Source organism: Branchiostoma lanceolatum, chromosome 17 (genome assembly GCF_035083965.1).
Source record: "Branchiostoma lanceolatum isolate klBraLanc5 chromosome 17, klBraLanc5.hap2, whole genome shotgun sequence".
NCBI lineage: Eukaryota > Metazoa > Chordata > Leptocardii > Amphioxiformes > Branchiostomatidae > Branchiostoma > Branchiostoma lanceolatum.
The window spans coordinates 13,927,083-13,952,462 of record NC_089738.1 but is presented as its reverse complement, the minus strand read 5'-3'; the positions used below and the strand labels follow the sequence as shown (position 1 = coordinate 13,952,462).

General features: G+C 42.1%; 2 protein-coding genes across 8 annotated transcripts; one reads left to right on the top strand and one right to left on the bottom strand.

Annotated features, from left to right (window-relative positions):
• Positions 1 to 1,628: 1,628 nt before the first annotated feature.
• On the bottom strand, positions 1,629 to 6,998 carry LOC136422895 (large ribosomal subunit protein uL2-like). The gene is made up of 6 exons (XM_066410817.1): positions 6,869 to 6,998; positions 6,054 to 6,198; positions 4,402 to 4,543; positions 3,318 to 3,536; positions 2,381 to 2,496; positions 1,629 to 1,847 (listed from the first exon to the last, which is right to left on the bottom strand). Exons 2-6 carry the CDS (start codon positions 6,189 to 6,191, stop codon positions 1,695 to 1,697), a joined length of 768 nt encoding a protein of 255 aa, XP_066266914.1. The 5' UTR covers positions 6,192 to 6,198; positions 6,869 to 6,998; the 3' UTR covers positions 1,629 to 1,694.
• A 137-nt stretch (positions 6,999 to 7,135) lies between these two features.
• LOC136422893 (ATP-dependent RNA helicase DDX3X-like) lies at positions 7,136 to 25,379 on the top strand. Of its 7 annotated transcripts, none has more exons than XM_066410810.1 (17): positions 7,136 to 7,290; positions 9,306 to 9,360; positions 10,111 to 10,200; positions 11,631 to 11,771; positions 12,321 to 12,666; positions 13,192 to 13,291; positions 13,956 to 14,091; positions 14,743 to 14,819; positions 15,052 to 15,072; positions 15,360 to 15,467; positions 17,394 to 17,554; positions 18,114 to 18,258; positions 18,778 to 18,922; positions 19,956 to 20,140; positions 20,362 to 20,479; positions 21,077 to 21,236; positions 21,568 to 25,379. In XM_066410810.1, exons 1-17 carry the CDS (start codon positions 7,246 to 7,248, stop codon positions 21,758 to 21,760), a joined length of 2,226 nt encoding a protein of 741 aa, XP_066266907.1. In that variant the 5' UTR covers positions 7,136 to 7,245; the 3' UTR covers positions 21,761 to 25,379. The 7 variants fall into 7 exon arrangements, with proteins under 7 accessions (XP_066266907.1, XP_066266906.1, XP_066266911.1 ...); XM_066410809.1 differs by having other exon boundaries at positions 18,778 to 18,928; XM_066410813.1 differs by lacking the exon at positions 10,111 to 10,200 and adding an exon at positions 9,990 to 10,031 and having other exon boundaries at positions 7,137 to 7,290; positions 18,778 to 18,928.
• Position 25,380: the final 1 nt, after the last annotated feature.

The following is a 25,380-nucleotide window of genomic DNA, read 5'->3' as shown; positions in this document are numbered from 1 at the left end:
ACGTGCTCGTCCGAGCAGTCTTGGCATACAGTACAGGTCGACGTTGCAACAGCGCCATCTAACACCCGTTCTACGTATTACAGGAGGTTGACTTTTCAGATCCGTCAATCTAAATTCCCCAACAGACTTTTGTAGTTTTGACGTTTGTCGTTTTTAACGGAGTACCTAATTTCCTCGACTCGTTTTAAGTGGAATTATATGTGGTTAAAATCTTATTCTTGTAAGCAAAAGCAAATTTCCAAAGATGTTATAAATTCATCACAAAACTTTTCAGCAATTCATAAGAGAATGGATCAACCTTCAAGGCAAACAATTTCTCTTTTAACTTCATTGAGTCACTTATAAGATACATCTTGTCTTTAACACGAGTCTGAAATAAGCAAACTGGGAAAAAAATTGGACTGTTGCTTAGACCTAGGAAATAATATTATGTTTCCAGTTCCCAGAACCTATACTACTCTTTTATTGGCTCAACCACTGGCAAGGGACATACCAGGGGTAACATTTTTAATCTGACATTTGACTGATGAATATGTTGTAGAATCGTTTTCCAACATGTCCTCCTCATTTTCTTTGTTCATTTCAAGTACTATGTTGTGCTTACCTGGTTTGTAGCACACATGTATTGTCTTCAACAGTTTGATACATGTTCATCACTACATTGCATGCATTAACTCGTGTTGCTATTGTTATGATTACCATCATGGAAGGGAAACATGTTGTTTTTGGTATTTTCCTTCCTCTTCTTCTTCTGTTACAAATAAATAAGGCCAATGAGTCACCTGAACCAGACAGCTGTCACCATGGTTACTGGTAAAGTAGCAGATGTCCAGGAATACATTGTAGGTAGTTTTATCAGGTTGCCTGGTTGGTAAGTCACTGGGTACCAAAGAGTTAATACCTCCTTGGCAACGTTTTGGCGACCATCTGTCACCATCCTCAGGGCAGTACTGACTGGTTCTACTTTGCATTTTAGCTACCTGTCGCTGCTACGGTGTGAAAACTCAGGAAGGTGACAGATCATCACCGAAACATCAGCTAGGTATTTGTTGTGTACAGAGTGTTCTTATCCACTTATTCCACTCTTTTTGACTTCATCACACAGATGACATCTGGGCACACCAATTTTCATCTATTTCCTCCCAAATGTTTGCAACCATACTATAAATTGTACAAAAAAGCCGCAAAATTAGCATATGCCGTAATTGCAAAAAAAAGAGGAAAATAATGCCATTCTTCTATCATAATTTTTTTGCCATGTGTATCAGTACAGGTAAGCTGAAAAATGTGTTTCAAACCCTGAGCAAAGTTTTCTGAAATACAAATAAAATATGAAAAAAAAAATTGTTCTCCATGTTCAGTCAATTGCTGAACTTTCCTTAACACATAGATTTCGGAATGAAGCCAACTTTTTTTTTCACACTTGCATCAGTATTTGGGCACGCAGAAGATGTCATCCATATAAACAAATCAGTATGGCCTAATACATGGTCCAGCGCAGGTAGGTAGACATTAAAAATACCAGCAAGGCTCCAATCTTATTGTATATGCAGGTGGCATTCGAGCTCTGTAACTGTGCATTAATCTCATCTTGGAAGACAAGTTGACAAGAAGACACAAACACAATATTTGGCATGTAGTTTTTTATTATTATTTTCCCCTCGGGATAATTGCAGAATGTGAGGCGGTGTTGTCTAGTCCTTCTCTGTGGCCTTGCTACCGCGGAGACGGCCAGTACGGCGGGCAGCGATGAGACCGACCTTACGACCAGCCGAGGTGTCCCTCCGTACGGTTGAGGGCATACCGATATGTTGATGGTTACCACCACCATGGGGATGCTCAACGGGCTGGGGGGAAATAGAGAAGAGCAATTTCATCAGCTTCAAAATTACATCATAGAAAATTTATACTGAGTTAAGTAAATGTACTAAGCTCAGTATACCAGATTCTCAGCTTTCCTGACTGTGTAAACTACACAAAAATTGACAATTTTGACTGTTACAAGCAAAACTTTTTTCTTTTGCCATAATTCAACAGACAACATTACCATCTGTTGACAGAATGACCTGATACACACTGGGAAAATTTTCTGGACATTCGTCTTCGGCGCCTTTTTCATTAAGTGTGTATCAGCCCTGTGTGTCGTATGTCAGGCATTCTTATGGCCCGTACAACATTCAAGTACAACACACCTCCATGGTGAACGTAAAAGTCTTACAGGCCATCAAAATGTATGTCATATATCATGTGGGGTCAATACAAACTCAGGGAAAAAGGCGCCGTACGTCGTTGTCGTACATCCAGAAAATTTTCCAAGTGTGTATCGGGTCAATATGACAAGATAAACACAGTTCAACAACTTGAACTTCAGAAGACTTACGTTCATAGCCACACCACGGACGCGTGGCCAGGCGTTCCTCTTGGCCTTGTACTTGAAGTACGCCCTGCCTGCCTTCAGCATGGGCTTGTCAATACGACCACCTCCAGCAACAATACCTGAAGTCAAAATGACTCAGTTAGGGTTTGAACAGATTCAAACTGAGGTGCAAGTCCTTACTTCATGCTCTCTACTATTATTGTGTCTACTTTTCTTATACAGATAACTTGTAGGAACAACAAATTCAAGAGTTGAATTAATACACTTATATTCTTTCATCTGTCATCTTCAATGCAATGTGGCTCATGTTTTAAGCAAAGCACACCGGGTCACCCCTACTCTTTTTGATAAGTGTGAATTGTTCTTTTACATTGCAGAGGTCTGAAGCTTGAAGTTCCCCTCATACATGGGGCCGACAGCTATCCGAAATGATGAATGCCAATCCCTTCCAACATGTCAAAGCTGGGATTGAAACCTCACTCACAGATCCATGGCATTTCATGCATATGGTAAAGCAGTGGGATCGTTTACCACTCACAACACAGGGACATGTCTGATGACAGGAAAATATAAAAATAGCTAACACAAAACAAAGGTAGTTTTCAAACTTGGCATTTGAAAAGACCTTCTCCTACACCAAGCTGCAAAGTCTAATCAATTTCCATGTATCTTATCACAATATTAACAACAAGGGACCAATGAAATACAGAACATCCTCGATCGCTGGAAAATTAGCAGAAATAGTTAAAATAGAGTGGATAGTATGCTAATGGGGTCAGCCGGCCAATATGCGAACCGTGATAACCACCAGCAGACTATCCACTTTATTTGGCCATTTTTTACTATTTTCCAGTCATCTGCGGACCCTGGCAGAGGCTAGCAAAAATCTACAGCACATCAGGGTTCAGAAATTGAACCTACTTGAACCTATCTAACTTACCGATGGTAGCCCTGTTGCCAGAAGCCAGCACCTTCTTGGAGCCAGACGGCAGTCTGATGCGGGTGGTCTTGTTCTCCAGGTTGTGAGAGATGACGGTGGCGTAGTTTCCGGAGCAGCGGGCCAGAGAACCGCGGTCCCCACCCTTCTCCTCGACGTTACAGATGATGGTCCCCTCAGGCATCTGACTGACAGGCAGGGTGTTTCCAACCTTCAGGATGGCTGCAAAATAAAAGCAATAAACTTTGGTCATTTGCCGTCAAGTGAGGGAAAGAAGGCAATCCCCTACCCTTCTTGATATGTGTGTTGTTTTCTTTATGATGCTCCTAAATACATGTACATTAGGCTTGCTCATCTCAATGTTTGCGATCTGAACATTTACAAAAACAATTGTACCTGTGCAATGATCTTAAAAATGTCATGTCATAGACTATGGACGTGTACCTAAACTAAACATCTGGTGCTGGTACAGAGGTTTAGGTACAGGCCCGAACAACCTGAACAATTAGACAAAGTAACCTGTGATCTCCAATGATGACAGAAACATGAATAAAACAGTTGTTATCTTAGACTCCAGGTATCTTATGCAGAGAACCCATGCTTTCAAGGATTTCAAACAAAAAATGGTGCTGATATCATCGCCCATACAATGGTTTTAGTCTTTTCCCAGTCCTTATTTCTACCTTTGTGGTAGGAATAACATGTTTCTTGTAACAAAATGAAAATAAAAGCTATATATATATGAGTGTTAGTCTGGTACATTGATGTTCCCGTATTTTGTAACTGTAGTGTCCTGTACCTTTATGTTTTTCGTGGTGTACCAGTATCCCTGTGATCCCCACCATAGATTATAAACTAATTCTTCAAGCCAACCAACATCTTTTGCATCATAGTCACACTGCTGGAAGAGAGCACTGCCACCAGGAACAAAGAACAGCAAAGACACCTAACATCCTACCATTAAGAGCACCGCAAAACCATCCTATCAAGGTTGATGCCTAACACATCACCCTCAGCTGGCTTGAAGTGTTAGTACCATACTGAGTCTATTCCATTTATCTGAATCACAAACAGAACTGCCACCTACCCTTCTTGCCACAGTACACAAACATGCCGGTGTACATGCCCTCGGCAGCGATGAAGGTCTCTGTGCGCTTCTTGTACCGGTACGGGTCTCTGAACGTCACTCTGGCTAGAGGGGCTCCACGGCCAGGGTCATGGATAATGTCCTGTACAGGAAAAGGTGAATATGTCGTCTGTTTAGCACAACTTTGGGCTTGGAATCAAATATATCTGAATAACATACACAGAATAGGAACCTGCTGAGGCAGGTTGAAATAGTGCATTAATTGTACACCTATACTCTTCTATATTGGTACACAGATTTGATTTTATAAATGAACATGTCCAAGACCAAAATTGATGCAAGACCTTCTGTATCTGTCTGTATCTGTATCTATATAGCCGGTATAACCGCCATTAGGCGTAACACACCAGCTTCGCAGGCACTCGGCGCGGCAGCAGCTGGTCATATTACACCGAACGGTCTGTTACACCTAGTCTTTGCATATCTGACTGCAACCGTTCTTTAAAGCTACTTATTGAGGAAGCTCCTACAGTACTTGATGACAACGAGTTCCATTCTACTATGGTTCTCGGGAAATACGAATTTTTGAACACATCAATCCTTGGCTGATAACTCTGGTACTTAAAAGCATGACTATTTCTGGTCCTCTTCTGAGCTGGCATTAGATACTTATCAGTCGGTACGTCCACAAGTTTATTAGTCATCTTGTACATCATGCAAAGTCTGGACATTGTTCTCCTGTCCTCAAGTGACATCCATTGCAGGTCTGCTTTCATTTTTGTTACACTAGCGCCCCTTTCATAGTTGTTCGTGCAGAATCTGGCAGCTTGGTTCTGCACTCTCTCAAGTTTATCTATATCCTTCTTTGTGTATGGATCCCAAACTGTTGCAGCATATTCAAGGTTTGGTCTCTTACTAGAGACGTGTATGCAAGTGATTTTACCTTTGCTGGGCATGCCCACAAATTACGTTTGATCACTCCCAATGTCTGTTTAGCCTTAGTTGTTACTTTGTTGATATGGGTGTTCCACTTTAGCCCCGTTGTTAATGTAACGCCTAGGTACGGGTGGCTCTTTGCCGTTGCTAGAGCCTGTCCACAGAACTGGCAGGTGGTTACAATTGGGTTTCGTTTGTTTGTTATATGCATGATGTAACATTTTTCCGGATTAAACTGCATTAGCCATCTGCTTTGCCATTCTTCGAGTGTGTTCAAATCTTCTTGCAAAAGCTGTGAATCACTCTGTGTGGACAACTCTATATATAACAGGCAGTCATCGGCAAATAACCTAACATTTGAATCAAGCTGGTCTGGTAAGTCATTTATGTACAGGAGGAAGAGTAACGGTCCCAGAACGGTTCCCTGTGGTACCTTGTTCTTAAAATTTAGTTTCCAAAGCCTTAAGAAGTTGCTTCTCCACACGCCTACTGTAAATCTTGAAATGTTTGTGGTTCATTAATTTTTTTGCAAAATCATATTTGCCGTGTCCATTGCGACGCAAACTAACGAAACCACAAATATGTGTTTCTGTTGCATAACTAGTGTGTTACAGATTATTTTCTACTGTGAACTTAAAATGCTGTGAAAAACTTGCACTTCTTTTCCCCTTCTACTACAAAATTAAATCCCGCAAAGATAAATGAGTTAACGGTACCTTTACTAGACCTTTGATGTATCCATGTCTCTCGGCGAAGTCCAGGGCTCGGAGTTTGGCAGCCCCCTTGCGATGTTTCGTGTGGGCGGTAAAGACACTACCCGCACCTTTACGCTGTCCTCGGATGACACGTCCCATCTTGAGACTACAAAAGACAAGAAAGTAACAACTCATGAATGAAATATTCCTCTAAACTCTATCCTGTGCAAAGTACTCTAAACTCTATTCCATTGCAAAATATTGGGGCAGCTCCCAAAGAGGCATCCATAGAAAAATAGAGTGCTTAAGGAGAAGATATATCGTATCATAAGGAATTAGGCATCAGGTTGTGTCAAATATGGATAATTTCTGTTTATGACATAATACCACTAGCATGTCTTCTATAAATTCTAGTGACACATAATTATTTCTGGACAGTGTGCCCTGACTCTGACAAGTTTTATAGTTAAACCAGTAACTTCTTTACATCGTGAATTGTTAATATACTGTTCCTACGAAGGAAAAATGTATTCGGTTTTTAAAAAAAGGGAGTGGGTGTACTGAAAAATGATGTTAGGCTTCGTAGCCGACTTCACCCCCCTCCCACAAACCCACGTTGAATGTTGTCATACACTTTTCAAGTTCCTCTCCGTATCGGAAGGGTATAAAAATGGTACGAATAATACTTCACAAAAGGGTTTTAATCAATAAATAGCCGTCTTTCATTAAACTACATGTTTTCTGCTTCTGTATAGTAGTAATATAAATATCAGAGAAGGTGTATAAACGGAGATGATGGCCGATGGAATACACATATCTTCAATTTTTTTACCTACCGTGATGGCCGACACTGGGAAAGAGAAAGATGCCCGGATGTAATTACCTATGCAAAAATTTCCACTTTTTCAAATAGCACGTTGTTGTTCAAATGAATACATTTTTCTTATTTTTCTAGGACCAAAGAGCTAATCTGTCGAATTTTCATTTTTTTCTCAAAATATCTTACGGTTTTTGACAAAATTTCTGTAACCTTTTACCCCGAAGGAATTTTCGGCCAATCAGCATTCTTTATTTAGACCACATGATCTTATATGACGTCAGAGGCCGATGGTATAAGTAGTTTCCGATGCCTCCATCTTTTTGTTAGACCATTTCAGAAAATTTCAGTTCACTGATAGTTTAAGGAGAAAATCGTCCACGATATTTTCTAGTTATGAGTCATGATGGAAGACAAAATGGACCTAGTCTAGATCAGCAGGTATGTGGCTACATTTGGGGTAACTTTTTAGGGATTTAGCTGCGAAGAATACCTTATAACTCGCCGCTTAAAAAATTGCCGGTTCATTCCGTTCCCGATTTGTCAAACGATGGCAAAAATCGTCCGCCATTTGTAACATTTTCTTCCTGCGATTTAGATCGTTCAGCCCTCCGCGACCAAGTCTCTGTTCTCTATATACATAGAAACTAGAGCCGACATCTTTGCCATGATATTTGGATTCATTTTACTGGGCTCTTTCTGTCTACGATGGCGAAATATTATGGAGACGGTCCGGTTTGTCCGAGACACCGGCTCCACGCATGGCTGGTTGATCGGCGCAAACGCCGGCCAGCCACGTGGGTTGTCATCGTATCTAGTCCAGCACTTCTTGACTTCAATTTTCGCCGTAGCTGTCTTCTTTACCAGCGTTTGATCGAGTCCAAACAGACTGTCGGGTTTTGTTCGTCAGAAAATGCTAGAGGTTTCTAGACGTTTCCCCGCCATGTGTGTCGTAGAAAATGTGCACAAACTTTACTTAGCACATGATAATTTTGGGGCTCGAAGATATGTAAGTCAATTATTCAACTATCTTGCTACAACGAAGTCTTATAGAGATTTCCATTTTCACGTTGAATATTCACTAATGCTTTGAATTTTAAGAAAACAAAGTTGACAACAGTAGGTCTTCACGGCATACATTTTGTTGGTTGTGGTTGGGTATTTCCATCCCACTCATAGATTTCGTCATACTTTGAGTCATAATGAACCTCATCCAAGTGTGTAATTAGTGACAGTGTAGTCTTAAGATGCCATCATACTTTCTGAGTCGTTTCCCCACCTATGATGACTGGATCCAAGAATGTTAGGGCAATTTTCACAGGAAATGAGTTATAAATATGACATCCAGATTTAAATGTGCTACATGTAGTACCAACGCAATACATATTGTTTTTTTCCAATAACATGATTATCAATCAAGTTATTTTTTTTAAAGATGTCTAGAAATGGAGCAAATTGCTGTTAAACGTAAAATGCTCCCTGTGGTTTTGTTTTTGTGGTGACCACTCCACCCCGAATAAAGTCCCAGCGACACTAAATGAATTTACAGTACTGTCTGTTAACAATGTTTCAAAGTGCTGCTATGATGAGGATTTGTCCAACTGCTGTCTGAACCCACATGTGGACAGACGACAATAGAGGCTGTTTCTGAGCAAGCACACAAAACTTATCTTCATTCACTTTTTCTCATAAAGCAATAACGGGGTAACCTGGAATCCGTCCTATTCCAACTCCTTACATTCAATCCAAACTGTCTGGCCTATCTGGCCCTCCTGTTGGCTTGACCCATATTTCCAACTTCTTCCTGTCAGGGTTATAGATTTAGAAGATGCGATATTAATGGACTTGAATAATACCTTTAGCAGAAATAGACAAAACAACAGGTCCAACAGATTAACATATGTTTACAGTAGTGACAAGGTAGCATGTTTTGGGTGGGCAGGATCTTTTAATTTTCAGGCCCAGGAAAAAAGTGTTGTTTCTAGTTACCCGACTCTTTCAATCAATCGTTCATCGGGGGTTTGATGTATGGTGCTACAGACTGACCCTAGCGAAAACCTGCCTACCCTTGCCTCTGGGGGTGGGGGGTTTGTCGCTTGCAAGGGACATATGAGTGATGAAAACGTTGTGGAATTGTTCTCCACCATGCTCTGCTAATTTCTGCTGCAGAAGGAAAACTTACATAAACAGAGCTTCGCTTTTTGTTGACCCCTCTGGCGAAAATCTAAAGAAAAAGGGAATCCCTAACAACCCTAAGCTTTTCAGTACTGTAATCAGAAACACGACATTGATTATTCTAGGCCTCATGTTGTCGTTTCGTCGATGGTTGACCAAGACATCACATCATACCAGGAACGGTGTGTCTGGCTGTGGCTGAAGGCTCTGTCACAGGTCGGGCACAGCTGTGTCACAGTGAATAATGTTTTTCTGATATTCATGATGTTTTATGTTTGCAGTTGGCTGGCCTAGACTTGAACGCCGCTCCTGGGCAGGGAGGAGCCGGTGGAGGAAGTAAGTATAATCTAATAACATCAAATTATAACCAACCAAACTGCTGTAAAATAACCGTTTGTCTGCTAAACTACCCCTGAAACCATTTAGCACATGTTTTATGTAAATCAAGTATTGTTATGCAGTTGGATGGCTTTGGCTATAATGAAGTATTCAAATGACAAAAAAGTAGAAGGCAGTTTGACATTTACTGTTAAGTGTTATAATGAATTGTGTTTTTGAGTAACACCAATTAGTGTATTTTGTATAATTATATTGTATATGCACTGCAGTCACCTTTGAAATAGCAGCTAATATGCATAGAAATAGCATGCTAAAAGTATTCAAAGAATGCTTTAATAGACCGATCCAATAGCCAAGCCCACCTCCTGCCAAGCCCACCTCCGTCATTGGTTGGGTGTTGAATGTGATGGACAGTCGGGATAGGTCTATTGCTATTTCTAGCATGAAAGTTTCAAAAGCATTTGATCGCTTTGCATGATCCAACTTTTGCTTCTTCAGCCAAGGACTCTGAAAACGTTGTCCACAGCTACAAGGAATGGGGAATGGTACCAGTGTGTCCTTCCTTTGCAACAACCTGTTATCATTCACTTAACTTGATGTTTGACCCTCTCTGTCTGCCCCTTTAGAGCGATATGTTCCTCCACAGATGCGCAACGCCCAACGACAAGGTACTAGTGCCACACTTTTCTTGTTTTTATATACGTCAGCACTTCATCGTGCATTTGTTTTTCCTTTTTTTTGTTGCAGTCAATAAGGGAACGTACATTCCTCCTCATGTGCGCAACCGTCAGACCAACGATTTTGGTCCCCCAAATTCTGGCGGGTTCGGCCGTCCGGGTAAGCGCCAGTGGTGTGGTGTTTTCAAGCCTAGATCGATTACGCACCGTAAAAAAAGCATAGTCCTAAATCAAGCTATTTCTCTTATGCTCTACTTCAATTGACAAAGATTTCTCTCAAGATTAATTCAAATCTAAGAATAAAAGAAAATGACATGTCTTTTTATGTAGTCTTGAAAAGTATTGGGGTGAGTAGATGTTGACCAATGTTTGATTGTTTATCATCTTCGTCATAATCATAACATACGTCATCATCATGTGAAGCTTTTAAATTTTGTCTGATTTTCTGTAAGTGATTTTTTTTCTGCAGTACGATTTGTTAGGCTTGCTTTGTGTGGCTGTGTCTGTTTTTGCTGTGGTAACTTCTGTGTGGTGTGTCTGTGTATGCTTCTGATCACTGTCTAATCAACTGATTTTTATTTTATTTTCTAAATGGAAGGCAAAGGATTTTGATCAGTGCGAGGATCATCCCTGAATCAGATATCTACTTTTGAATCTCCTTGCATTTTTTAGCAATCCCTTTTAGTAGACAGACCAAAATGTAGGAAAAAATTCCATGGTCATATCTATGTTGATATGACATCCTGCTACTGATCATGCTTTATAAAATCTATTTCTAGGCTTAGCATAGAGAAATTTCTATGGCAAATTCAAGAAACATAACTATTTAGCAGTAGGAAAATAAAAGTTAGGGGTTGATTATTGTTAATGTACAAATGTAGGTGAGGGAAAACCATTGTCAGCATAAAATTTCTGCAAATTTGAATGAATTCAGAAACTATACAGACATGAAGCCAGCAAAAATTAAACTACTGTACATTTAAAGATATATTTTTTGGAAAAAATAGTAGTCCTTTGGTTTCCTCTTTATTTTGTCTCCGTTTTCCTCATGTCATTTCTCCATATACACAACTGTGGAAAGTGGTACAGTGGTGTTCTGTGACTAAATGTTGAATGTGGTTTATTTTTTTGTGCTATGATATGTATCTATGAGAACCAGCGTTTTCCCTAGTAGTGGCATAGAGTGAAAGGCCATGCAAAAAATTATACAAAGGCATCATACACAGTATTTTTGATCTTAAATGGTGTCTTTGGTGGACTGACCAGATGTCATTCTGGTAGACCATTTTCTGAAAGTTGTATTCACAGTGTGAGGTTTGGTGTTAGTTAGAACTAGAGCCTATTCGATTGTGCCATGTAGAAATACGTCAGGCTGGAAAATGAGCTGGAACAGTACTAGGCCAAATTCCCCCTTTAAAAATAGGCTGGATTTTGGCGACGCCTCGGGCGAGAGGAATGGTTATTGCGCTCACTCTACATGAGTCTGGGGAGAACACTTGTTGTAGCAGTAGTTTGAGGTATAGGATACGGTTAGACTACTTTAACTTCGGTGCCAACACAGTAAGTCTGGGCATTGTTGTTTAATGCTAGACTCTGGCTATGGCGGTGCGCCCCATCTCAGTGATGGCGGCTTCAGCGCCTACAACGGGGCCGCGATCCCGGGGTACGGCGGTGGAAACTTCCAGAATTTCCAACGCCGTGACAACTTTGGGAACTTCGGGGGCCCCAGAGGTGAGAGCGAAGTAGTGCATGCTTGCTCTTTCTGGGTGGAGTGAACTAAACCTATGACACACAGCGCAGGTTGGATGTAATGCAACCAGTTAGAGAGTGAAAGTGGTGGGAGAACATGGGAAAAACGAAGAATAGGACTGTTGGGTGAAAGTGTTGGGTGACTGTTGCCATAGGTTTGTTCTATTATCATAGCAACGGTAGCAATAGTGTTGCTATTCCTTTATACCTTGCCTCTATATCTCTTTCATAGGAAATTCCATATATGTCTACTAGTGCAAGAAATTTGCATTATGTAATATGAGTTTGATTGTCCTTTGTTATTACGGACAAGTTCAGCGTGCACTAGCACATCTTGTCTCAGTAGTTTTGACGCCGTACCTATTTTTGCTCTGTGCGAGTCTCTGTTATGCTCCTGTGTTTTCCTTTTAGATTTTTTTCTCATTGTATTTTGTGTAGCTCATCTTGATCACCATTCCCCCATGCATGTTGGACACAGAATTTTCAAAACTGTTTGAAGATGTTAATCCTGACCCCGTCTGTTCTGTGAAGGTTTCGCGGGGCCCCCTCCTTTCGTGAATGCTGCGATCCCGCAGCAGGGCTTCAATAACTTTGCTGGGCGAGGCAGCGCCGGCGGACGACCGTACCAAAACCAGGGAGGGCGCGGTGGGGGGTTCAACCGCAACTTCGGCGGAAGGGACAACCGCACCTTTGGCGGCGGTGGCGGCGGCAACCAATGGGATGGAGGGCGGATGAATAACCGGTGGGATCGCAGCAATGATCAGCCGTCCAACAGCCGCTGGAGCCGCGATGATCGCAAAGCCGGCGGGGACAACTACCCTCCGCCTGAGGACGCGGACTGGAGCAAGCCGCTTCCTCGGAATGAGCGCATGGAAAGGTACCAGAGCATTTTGACCTTTCAAACTTATATGTATATGTCACAGTACAGATTGGAATCCTACTAGTACAGATGCAATTCTGTAATTCTAATAGGAGAAATTCGGATTATATCAAAATGATTTAAAATTAGACTGAATCATTTCATACCTATATAAGCAGTGTGTTAAGCCCATGTATGTAGAAAACAGAAATAAATGAATAACCTAATTTTTTACTGTTGGTGCACCGATGCACCTGGATATGTAAAAGTACCATTGTACACTAGTATACAGCATATTATTGACACATAAGTGTCAGAAAGAATGATAAAACCTTTGTTGTATAACTTATTTAAGATTTTGATGTTAGCTATAGAATTTAAGATTCAAGCCCTAAAGAGAGTCAGTAAGGTTTGTAATTAGGTTTTACTGCCATAGTACTTAATTCTATGTTGTGTACCCAAATTTTTCCTGTGCACCTAAACTCTCGTAGGTATGTTTCATCATTCTAATAAAGTGTTGATTTGATGTTTGCTTTTCTACAGAGAGCTGTTTGGAAAGAGCAACACAGGCATCAACTTTGACAAGTACGAGGACATCCCCGTGGAAGCCACCGGGGACAGCTGCCCACAGCACATTTCTGAGGTTAGTTAAAAGTTAAAATCCTACCATAAGGTGTATAGGGCGGTGCCCATCTCCGTTTCATAGCCCTGGGCTACACTGTGGTGCAATCACTGCAGCAGGGGGCTAGTCCACTGGCAGTGGAGTGTGTTTAACTTCCATACTGTTTCATAAGTATGTAAGTCTTTGGTATGAGTCAATGCGCCTCTTGTCCAGAGGTGTCCTACCCGGGGCTTGAACCCGGGCCTTCTGGTCCAAGTAATTTGAACCAGATGTGGCTAGTAACAGAAGCGCAGACCACTACACCTTTATGGACTGTCAATCACAATCAGCAGTTCAACTAATGAAAGCATGGAAATTAGCAGTTAGGCTTAAAAGAGGAGCTGCATGTCCGTCAAATAGTTGTGTTTTTTAGGTTTTTATTTTACATTTGAATGTATATTATGATGGGAATGGGAAGGGCTATGGAATTGGTAATTTGTGTCAAACCTTAGCTGGTTCATTCCAAAGACTTAAAAGGGGTACCATCAGCTCTCTCAGTTCAGAACAAAGAAAGTATAACAATAAGGCCACTGTTTAGTCACCGTAAAGTTAGGTCCCCATGCCGAACAGTAAATATGATCCCACTTGTTTTATTCATTTATTTATTTATTTGTTAATTGAATTCATCTATTGTTTCTCCCTGTAGTTCACTGACCTGGATCTGGGTGAGATTATCAGTAACAACATCAAGTTGACCAACTACTCGAAGCCCACCCCGGTGCAGAAGTACGCCATCCCCATCGCCAGGGCTAACCGAGACCTGATGGCCTGTGCACAGACCGGTACGTACACACTCTCGGTGAAACTTTCTTCTCCTTTGAAACAAGTTCACAGCAATATGCAGTTAAATCGGTCCTAAAATACACACATGACAATGCCCAAAAATCTCCAGTAGATCTATCAGTGGCAATGACAGTATCCAAAGAGCAAAAGCAGTATTATTTGCAAATAATTTAGCTTTTGCTCTTTGCTTTGGATACTGTCATTGCTACTGATAAATCTGCTTGGAGGTTACCACAGTGCTGCCGTGATGAGGATTTGTCCAACTGCTGTCTGAATCCACATGTGGACAGACGACAATAGAGGCTGTTTCTGAGCAAGCACACAAAACTTCTCATCACTTTTTAAAGAACTGAATTATCTGTTTGTGTACCAACTACTGTATATGCAGAAATGTTCGCCGTGGTTTTATTTTTGCAGTTTTCGCGGTGAACTTTTTACTGCGAACTTAAAACCACCTCGAAAAGTGGTTCAACGCGAACTCAAAACCACCGCGAACACTCCATTTTATCCCTTTCGCGAAATAAAATCCCAGCGAACATTTCTGCATTTACAGTATTCATGTAGTGAAGATGTTGAAGAAGGCATCTATTTGAATGCCATGTTTTAGAATTTGGGTTATATATTCAAGTTGTTACTGTGCCCCCTACCAGGCTCTGGGAAAACTGCAGCATTCCTGATCCCCATTCTCAGCCTGATCTATGAGAACGGACCTCAGGGACTGCCACAGGTAAGATACATTTTTCTTTGTTTGTGTGTGTGTGTGTGTGTGTGTGTGTGTGTGTGTGTGTGTGAATGTTATTTTGGATGGTATACTAATCCTGAGTGTCCATCACTATTAGCAGTTCAGCCAATGATAGCGTGGTTATTGGAAATTATTGGTTAAGATAATAAGAAATTAGATGCATGTTTGTCAAATATTTTCATTTTTATGTTTTTATTTTGCTTTGTTTACCTTTTAGGAAAGTGGGCGGGACTATAGGGTAGGTCTTTTGGCCAATTTATTGCGGTTAAGACCCTGTTCATAACAGGATTTGCAAATTGGGATTCCCCCAGGCATGGGATGGATCCTGATTCGCGAAACCTGGCATGAACGGTCTGTATCTAGCTCCAATTGGTGGCATTGGAATCAACTCTGTGCCTTGGTGAATCCCGATTTACAAATCATGGTGTAATCGGGGATTTAAGGAATAGGCAGAACCTACCAGACACCACGGCATGTCATTCCCAATGTTTCATATTTACTCAAACTACGTGTTATCAATTTCAGCACGGCCGTCAGTACGGAGGCAGCGGCAGCAGAAAGCGATACCCCCTGGCCCTGGTGCTGGCCCCGACACGTGAGCTCGCCTCACAGATATACGAGGAAGCCAAGAAGGTGAGGAACTCCGTTTTGAAGACGATTTTTCATTTCATAACATTTTAGATCAAAAAATACCTGCTAGGCCATTTATAGCATACTAGGAAAAGACCATGAATACCAAAGGAAATGAAAAAAATTGTTTTTTGCGGGTTTTTTCATGGTGACCCTTCCCATGTAAATTCATGACACCACAAGTATGTCTCCCTCATATGACAACTTTACTTCCGAATTGTTTCGACCGCAAATTTAAGACACTGCAAAAACCTCCCTTTACCGCAAAAGTTCATGCATTTTCAGAAAAGTTGTTGGTTTGTTGACAAATATTTAAAGTTAATTGTACCACTTCTTGTAAATGTACAGTCAAACCTGTATTAGCGGTCACCTTTGCATAGCGGCCACCTGCCCATAGTGGTCACTTTTTGTCGGTCCCTTGGATTTTTCCCATTGACATAAGCATTAAGAATTAGGCTATAGCGGCCACCTGTCCAACGCGGTCGCGGCCAGACGATTTTCAGTCCCGCGAGTACAGTAACACTGTTGGTAACGGTCACGGTGCGCCGGTAGAAGCCGTATCGCCACCGCACGCCGGGTTCAAAATCTTCATTTTTTCACGCAGTTATCAAATTTATGTGGACTCAACTGGATTGGATGATAATAAAGAAAACCAGAATGTTTTATCTTTGTTAGAAAATCCATCATCAGGTTTGACGCGAAGTTGACAGTATAATTTTCTTCACATGGCTTGCGTTTGTACATCGTAGCAAAATTGACCATTTCTAGTGCATTTCGACTGGACAAATATTACGGCAGCTTTTTGGAAAATACAACTCGCACATGTAGCTGATGCGGTAAGTTCGGAAAATGTTTGAATGCCGGCCCAATATCCGTTTTCCCCGGTGCTCAAAGTCAAAACGTGTTTCGCGCAATTTTCAAAATGGCGCTGATAGTCAGCAGCAAAAAGGTCAACGGAAGACACCACTGTTTCGGAGGTACAATGCGCTAAATTTATTTTGCTGCAAAGTATCACTGAGGATAATTACTTTACCAAAAGCTTCAAAAGAAATATGAATAACATTAATATTATGTAAAATTTGGGCTATTGCAATTTTCTGAAAAGAAAAAAGCCATCAAAAGAGCGACCTTCTTCTGAGTAGTCCCTATTAGCATAATGGTAGAAGCTGATAATGACAAGCGGGAAGGGAAACAACAACAGACTAAGGAAAACTATCGCCACGATTTTATGTTTTCAAACGGTCGAAAACGAACAGTAAGTGGCAACTGAGCAACATGTATTTTGTTCTCAACTAACTAGGTGGCGAAGGACTTTGTTTCATATGATTAAAACTCGTTGTTGACGCGTGTGCCTGCAGCAAAGCAGTCGCGAAGGATCAAGAGTAGAGTGTGGCGATGCTGGTCTGTACAGACATGAAGCCCGAGCAAGCCATGGATTTTGGAGTTGGCAGATACGATAATTCGTTTTTCAAGCCCATAATAGAAGTAAAAGAACAACAGTCGACTTTCTAAAATGTGACTTACCTATGCAATGTTTACATGTGTACTGTACGGTGAATAAATGTATCTCAGTGGGTACTGAAAATATGTGTCACTCGTGGTCAATTAATCGACATTTTCTCCATAGCGGCCACCTGTCCTTAGCGGCCAGTTTTGGCCAGTCCCTTGAGTGACCGCTATAGACAGGTTTGACTGTATCTATTTTCACGAGATTCAGCTTTGCTTTGCTATGATACCTAGGAGGGTAACGGAGGTTTTTGCAGTGTTCAAAGCTGGAACAATTTTTTTACTACAGCAGTGATGTCATAATTTCATGGTGTCACCGCAAAGAACGCAAAACTAAAAACACAACAAACATGTCGCAATTTTCAGGATTTCAAGCACACATAAATGTTGATCCTTATCTCTGACATTTTCTATTCTCCGCAGTTCGCCTACCGTTCCCACGTGCGCCCGTGCGTGGTGTACGGAGGAGCAGACATCGGGGGCCAGATGCGTGACCTGGAGCGCGGCTGCCACCTGCTGGTGGGCACGCCCGGCCGTCTGGTGGACATGATGGAACGGGGCAGGATCGGCCTGGACTACATCAAGTAAGTAGCTTTCTGTTTGAAAGAAGCTGGAATGGTCACATATGCAACCGGAATTAGGCCGTGTTACTTGATTTGAATTCAAAATTAAGCAAAATTTAAGGCCTGCGCCTTTTCCTCGATAGGGGGTGGTTTGTAAAGCATAACTCGAAGTTGTGAACAGATCAGAATATTTCTTATGAGGGTGTTGGCAAAGTGAATGTCAAGTTTGATAATGATATGACTTTATTTAATAAAGTCATATATTATTATCAAACTTGACATCAATAGATTACAGAATCTGAGATACCATGCTAATTTACATCACCAGTCACTACGAAGTTAAAAGGACACCTATCCTAGGTTTATCTATCTAAGAAATACATACAATGTTAAACAACAGCTAATGGTAAAATGAATGGTAAAGTTTTAAGATGCGGCAAAATTAACGATCTGTTAAAGACTGCTTCAAGATACAACGATACAATAATGGTCCCTGTAGCTGGGCTTTATGGAACTGTAGTTGAACTTAATCTCATGGTGGAACATTGCGTTAACTCCCTGCCCTCCCCCACTCCCCCAGGTACTTGATTCTAGACGAGGCTGACCGCATGCTGGACATGGGGTTCGAGCCGCAGATCCGACGCATCGTGGAGCAGGACACCATGCCCGGCACCGGCAAACGTCGCACCATGATGTTCTCCGCAACCTTCCCAAAGGAAATCCAGGTACAGTCACGGTCACATGTTTTTACTGACGTGAAAATGGAGGGATAGTTTAAACCGGCAAACGTTGCACCATGATGTTCTCAGCCACCTTCCCAAAGGAAATCCAGGTACAGTCTCAGTTTCTGTTTTTATTTTTATTACCTTCGGGAAGGATGGTCTCTGACATGACGGGAAGTATCGTTTTTGGTTGTGTTTGCACCTGTGACTCAAGATTTTTGGATGGATTTATATAAATTTTGGTCTGTAGGTAGATATTGAGGTCCTGAAGAAACATGGTGACTTTGGCCCCCAAGCAATTTTTTTAGGTACATTACAAGCCACTTCCTGAAAGTAGTGTAGTATAGTCCATAGACAGCTTGTCTGCCCGACAAGGTCAAATACCTTAATTTGAGATGGCTTGAGACTTGTTGAGCATCTAGCGCATGACAAGGCTAAGGCAGTGGCAATAAGAAATTCACAGAAATCTCCAAATGTTTCATGAAGATACATTATGACATTTTTGATTTCTTGTGTTCACAGATGCTGGCGCGTGACTTCCTGGACAACTACATCTTCCTGGCGGTGGGTCGCGTGGGCAGCACCAGCGACAACATCACGCAGAAAGTGGTGTGGGTGGACGAGCAGGACAAACGGTCCTTCCTGCTCGACCTGCTCAACGCCACAGGTAAGGGTATGTACACACCCAGCGCCTGCGGTGCTTTCTTTCTTCTTCCGTCTGTGGTAGGGGGTTCTTGCGAGTGGGTTGGTGGTCACGCGGTTATGGTTCCTTTTCCTCACAGTCAAATTCGGTGGCGGAATCGGTGCAATATGTCACTTGGCTATGGTGAAAATCTTTGCAACAGTTCCTTTTCCTGACAGCCAAATTTGTGCATGGAATCGGTGCAATATACCACTTGGTTTTTTGGTGGTGAAAATTTTTGCTACAGATCCTTTTCCTAACAGTGGAATTCATTGCATGTAATTGCACAATATACCACTGGGTTATGGTGAAAATCTTTGCTACAGTTTCTTTTCCTGACAGCTAAATTCATTCATGGACTTGGCACATTATGCCACTTCGTTGTGCCGTTGCCAGGTGACCCTCCCACTCACAATAAGTCTCCTTGTGCATGCTTTGATTCAACAATCGAGTTATAGTTGCATGCTAAACTTCTTGGACTGTGTTATATGGTGATCATTGGATTTTTTCCAAGCTTTTTTCTCTGTATCTCTGCAGGCACCATAACCATCACAAATGCACACACATTTTGTTAAAGGACAGATTTTTCAATTCCATATGCTTAAGTTTTTGTAGTTGTAGGTGTTTTGGAATTAGTGATAAGTCAAGTAATGATTATTTGTTACAATAGTTTACCTAGTACTTGAATATTCAAGTCTAATACGGTCATGGAGATATTGTCAGTTTTCGTGTTTACTCGTTTTTCATCAAGTCGTCATCACACAGCTGCAAGATAGCTTACCCAACAAGCTCTAAAGGCCAATACAGCCTGGTTCTCTTGAACACCCAGCTATTTTTAGGGATCAGCCTATGTTTGCAGATCACTGTTCTAGGATATCGATTGATTTTCAGCCCAAAGATTTGTTTAATTTTGAGCGCGGCAACCCTCTGGCGATGAACAAATTCGTCCAAAGGTTGTTAGCCAAGTGATGCCAGCTTCAGAAAGAGGTAAAATTAGCCTCTTTCTTTTTCATCCCAGGCCCGGACTCCCTCACCCTGACGTTTGTGGAGACCAAGAAAGGAGCTGATGCTTTAGAAGACTTTCTGTACCGGGAGGGGTACCAGGGGGTGTCGTCCATCCACGGCGACCGCTCCCAGCGAGAGCGCGAGGAAGCTCTCATGACTTTCCGCACGGGCAAGACTCCCATTTTAGTGGCAACAGCTGTAAGTACATTACTGTAAATGCATTTAAGTTTGCATGGTTTTTATTCTGCAGTAGGGAGAAAATGGACTGTTCACTGTGGTGTTAAGTTTGCGATTGAAACAATAGTAGCGCTACAGTCATAGGTGGGCAAAAAGTTTTGTTATTATGTGGTGAAAGAATATGAAATCCTTCCCTCTCATGCTAGTTTCCCTGTAGTCATTGTTCGCTGTTGTTGTCCCAGGTTGCTGCTCGAGGTCTGGACATCCCAAACGTGAAGCACGTGATCAACTTTGACCTTCCCAGCGACATTGACGAGTACGTACACCGAATCGGTCGTACTGGCCGTGTTGGCAACCTGGGTAAGTGAGCTTCGTTATATTTTATTTAGATGTTCGAACTATTTAAGACAAGATTTTACGCTTACAGCTAGATGTGCAAAGGTTAGGTGTTTGTTCTGCACTAAGTGCCACGCACCCCTTAATGACCTGACATAGCTGTTTAGCCACGAGCATCCTGGCTCTCAACCACAACACCATTGGACCATTGAGCCAAACCATACCTCCAATTCTCCAAGTATCCTGTTACACCGTTTCCGCCTTACATGCTGTTGCAATATTCTCACAGCAGATGCACACCAAGACAAACAAACACACCAACTGATGAGTTTTTAAATACATTACCTCCATTTTCTAAAAATTGGTGATGATACAACTGATATGCCAGCCAGCCTTAGCCTCCACCAGTAGGAAACATAGAATTTGGCAAATATAGAATTCGGCAAAAAAGGAAATAATTGTCCAGGTGAGTCAGTCTTCGGGAAGGTTGACATTTCCTGACTGCGTGTCCAGACAAGCCCCATGTTAGCCAAAACTTTCCTGGCAAATTATTCTCCCTATAGCCAGCGTAGTTAGTCTGTATAGACTAAGCTAACCTCGTGTTCTTTGCTACCTCCCCAGGATTGGCCACCTCGTTCTTCAATGACAAAAACCGCAACGTCGTGCGCGACCTTGTGGACATCCTGATTGAGTCGAAGCAGGAGCTGCCGTCCTGGCTGGAGTCCATGGCATACGAAGAGCGCCGTCAGCAGAGCAGTGGACGCAACCGAGGTCGCAACAGGTCAGTTTGGTTTTCTTACCTCTAGTTGACGACACGAAAATGGAGGTGTAGTTTCTGGTCTGTGTGTGTTTGTGTTTCCGGATTTTTGTAGTCAGTATAATTGAAGGACCTCTGGATGGATTACTATGATATTTGGTATGTGGGTAGGTCCTGGGACGATTGGTCAAGGACCAGTTTGATCGTTGATTACCTTATTAAATCTTACTGATGAGGTAAATTGTGGTAAAAATGTGTGAAATTGTGGTAAAAATGTCAGCCTAGTTCTAGTTGTTCTTCATCTTGTTTCTTCCGAAAGATTCCATGTTAACTAAACTATCACATTTTACCACAGATTCCAAGGCGGATTTGGTTCCCGTGACTACCGTCAGCAGCACCGTGGCGGCGGCGGTGGCAGCCAGCCACGCGGTGGCGCGCCCAGCTACGGCGGGTTCACCCACTACCAGCCACAGCAGGCGTACGGCGGCTACCCTCCCGGCGCCATGCGCCAGCACGACCAGCAGTCCTTCGACTGGTGGGGCAACTAGGTCTGACCTCCACACGCCCCCACAATGGTTGCCAGACTAGTAGATATATCATTAGTATAGTAGTCACCCCGTCCCCATGTGGCACACAATCCCATGATCCTTTGAGAGATTACCTGGGACCTACGGAAGCTCATATCCATCATGCATTGTATCCATGGCCATGGCCTTGTAACTTGATATAGCATGAAGTGTATGTGGACAAGGCAAAGATGCAATATTATATCCTGATACGAAAAAAACACAGAAAACGAAATACTGCATTGCAGGAAGCCTTCACATATAATCGTTAAGCAGGGTAACGTAAAGAAATGACCGAGAGAGTAAAGCAAAAGCCAGTGAGCAAGAGTTAAATTTAAGTGTTACAAAAAACAGAAGGGTCAAGTTTAGAAAAGGAAGGCTAGGCTAGGTGAAAGCTTGAGGGATTTTTATGAAGGAAGAATGCCAACCAGTAACTGTTGACATTGTCTTACAGTTGACATGTACTGAAGCTTTTACCATTAAGCGTTCTGAATATGCCTGTATTAGGATAAGGCTTATAGGCATGACTTTATATACTCTCCAGCCAACTGTAAAATTATACATATGTTGCTGTCACGTCGACAGCAACTTGTACAAGGCTTTCCAGAGTTGCAAAGGACCATGGGAGTATTATCGGAGTTGTTTACTATTAACTTGTTTCAATGTTTAAATAACCAACGTTCGTTGACAAAGGTTTTTGGTAGGAGTAGCGAATATTTCTGACGAACGAGAGCTGCTGTTCTGTTTTACTTCCTGCTCCGACGGGAGCCTGTGCTGTGTAGAGACTCAGATGTAAACTGCGGGATAAAGAAAAATAACCAACAAGTCAGGGAATGGAAGTTCCTGTTGTATCCACGATTCTGGAAGGAAAGCTGTTGTTGATTCAGAATTCCAGGAAATTCCGGTAGGGTTCCGTGTGTGTGCTGCATGGCGCAGGACCACTGATTTAAGGACTCCAGACTAGTGGCCTTGTAAAGGCCAAAGAATTGTTCAACTCTCGCGGAGTTTGCCGATTCCGTGCATCGGTTGCACTGAATCGTCTTCAAGTATCCTGGAATCCCTCTGGAATCTGCTAGGTGTCGCTTCTACCCACACCCATTTTTGCCAGGTGTATCGTACTGGTAGCTCAGCCAGCATTGTTGGCTGTTTAGGTGGACAGCCAAATCTCTGTACAACATTTTTAAGTACTGCACCGTATATTATAATACATGACCATTTTTTGCTAACTGAATTTGAGATGTGGAGGGTACCTCAGTACCAGGGCTAATACCAAGACAAATCATCGGGGTTTGTTCACTCGTGAAAGTTAACTAGCTGTCACTAAGGGTAAAGCAAGCCATTCCCGTTAAAAGGGAGTGAACAGATCCAAGTGTTCACTCGAGAAGAGTGGACGTGTTCAGAGTGATGTCGAGTGAGCTAAAAGTGTTCACTCCATGTGCGGGGTGAATGGTTCACTCTTTGGAACGAGTGGACCCAAGTGTAACATATGAACCGTATCTGCCATTGTCGTCGCAGATGTTACAGTATACACGAAACCAGGGGGTCTGGGTTTTGAACCCCAGAACATAGAACTTACGCCTTTCCCTGGGACTGAGGTGGAGTGAGGCGTGTGGCCCAACTTCTCTTAGCAGTTAATACATTATACAACCAATGAGTGAAGAGTGTACATATCTTTGAACAGTGCTGGCTACGTTGGGGCCGGTTCCTTTGTCGTCCTGATGCCTCCACGTGCCTGTGCCAGCCAGCACATTCGTACGCTCGCGTGGAAAGAAAGGATATAAAATTCTCTATTTTTGTACAAGTTGATAGCCTCTGAAAGCGAAATGAAAAAATTCTGTATAAGCATTTTTCCACTACAAAGTCAAGGATAGCCACTTTTAAGCATAGTCTACCGGAGTGGTCCGAAAATGTTGTAATCTCTTGCAAATGAAGTATTTTATTTTCAGTCCAAGTAGGTATTGACCAGAAAGCTGCCAAGTTTGTGTATTGTTCTCTGTGATGCCCTATAGAAGCACGGGGAGAGATCTCACATGTTGCAGTTTATTTTTAACATGTAAGAACTGTAGTTACGACAGCATCCGAGATCAGTAGAGGTTTGTTTTTAGGTGTGGAAATTGTGATGGAAAAAAAAAGCAGGTCCGATGTTGCCTGTCCGCTGATTCTATCCGATGCTAGGAGGAAACTTCTAGACAATGACCAAGTATCTGGCACATTGGAAAAGACAATTTAGTCACTATGATTATAGATGAAGACAAGAAGATCTGTATTAGATTCTGTATGTGTTTAGCTTTATTGCTAATACTACCTTGAAAACTACTGTACCTCCTGTACTTGTTTGTCGCGTCCACGAGGTAACGCTCGTGGTGTACGACACGAAAGTATGCGAGGATCTTTATCTCAACCTGGTGCTATTAGTTTGCAGGGGAATGATTTTGGGTTAATAATGTCAAGTCCAGAGTGTTGCATTGAGTCGCCACTGACCCTTGTTAGCTTTTCTTCTGTTTTCTTGTACATCTGTTATAAAAAATTGTAGCAAAACCTAAGTATGTTTTTTTGTAAACTGCTGCATGTCATACCAAATGTAGGCTATCGATCGTTAGAGAAGAAAATTTGAGCATTCCAGAGGTATCTTTACTAGCTTTTTATTTTATTGGAAAGATGTACAGAGAGAGGGGAAGATGCAATAGATTCATTTTGTATAGACCTCAGTTGAGAGCGAAGCTAAGAGGGGCAGTGTGGACTTGCTGCCAATGATTTTGGGCCATTACTAAGTATATGCTGTACAGAATTGTTACATTCGGCCGAGTTGGGCCAACGTCAGAGGCAAGACTTGTATGTTGAAGCAATCTCAAGTTATTTATTTTAAACTCAAATTCTGCTGTATATCATTGTACAGTGCGGTCACGATCTAACCGGACCGCGCTATATTTTTGTTCCCGATGTTGTATCAATGCCAAATTCCACATTCTTCACTGCAGTGTATGTATATGCGTATGGTGGCGCTGTGCTGTCGGCCGATCACACCCCCTCATGCCAAGCACAGGTATACATAGACAACAACAGGAAAGAGTGAGGGGGTGGATCTGCTGAGAAGCACGGCGCACATAACTTTATGACAAGAATGGCAGTTCTTACTGTAAAATAACATTCCTGAGATGTCAGAGATGCGTTTGTCTACACATCACAGCCCCCTTGCCACACTTCCACCCTAACCATCCCCGGGCATCAAGTGGTACATCCCAGTCCTCCATGGCAAACTGTTGGAGCCGGGCTGAACCACTTTGCCTAGAGGTGTGGATGGGTGTGGTGGAACTGGGTAAGAAGGAGAGGGTGGCTCATAGAAAATAGGATGGCACAGAAACTTTGTTCGTAGGTAATTTACATACATACAGAGTATTTTATCTATTATAATACTATGTAATAATTCTGTAATGTCTGGCAGAAAAGGTCCCATCCTTGTGTCTTGAGAGTTCTTATGTTTCTTGGTGTTCTTTCTATAGTTTGTTACGAAACGATTTTCCATGTTGCACTTTGTGGGGGTCGACACAAGACAGTGTCACGTTTTGTACTTACTAAGGTCAGTAAACATGTTGAAGACAAAC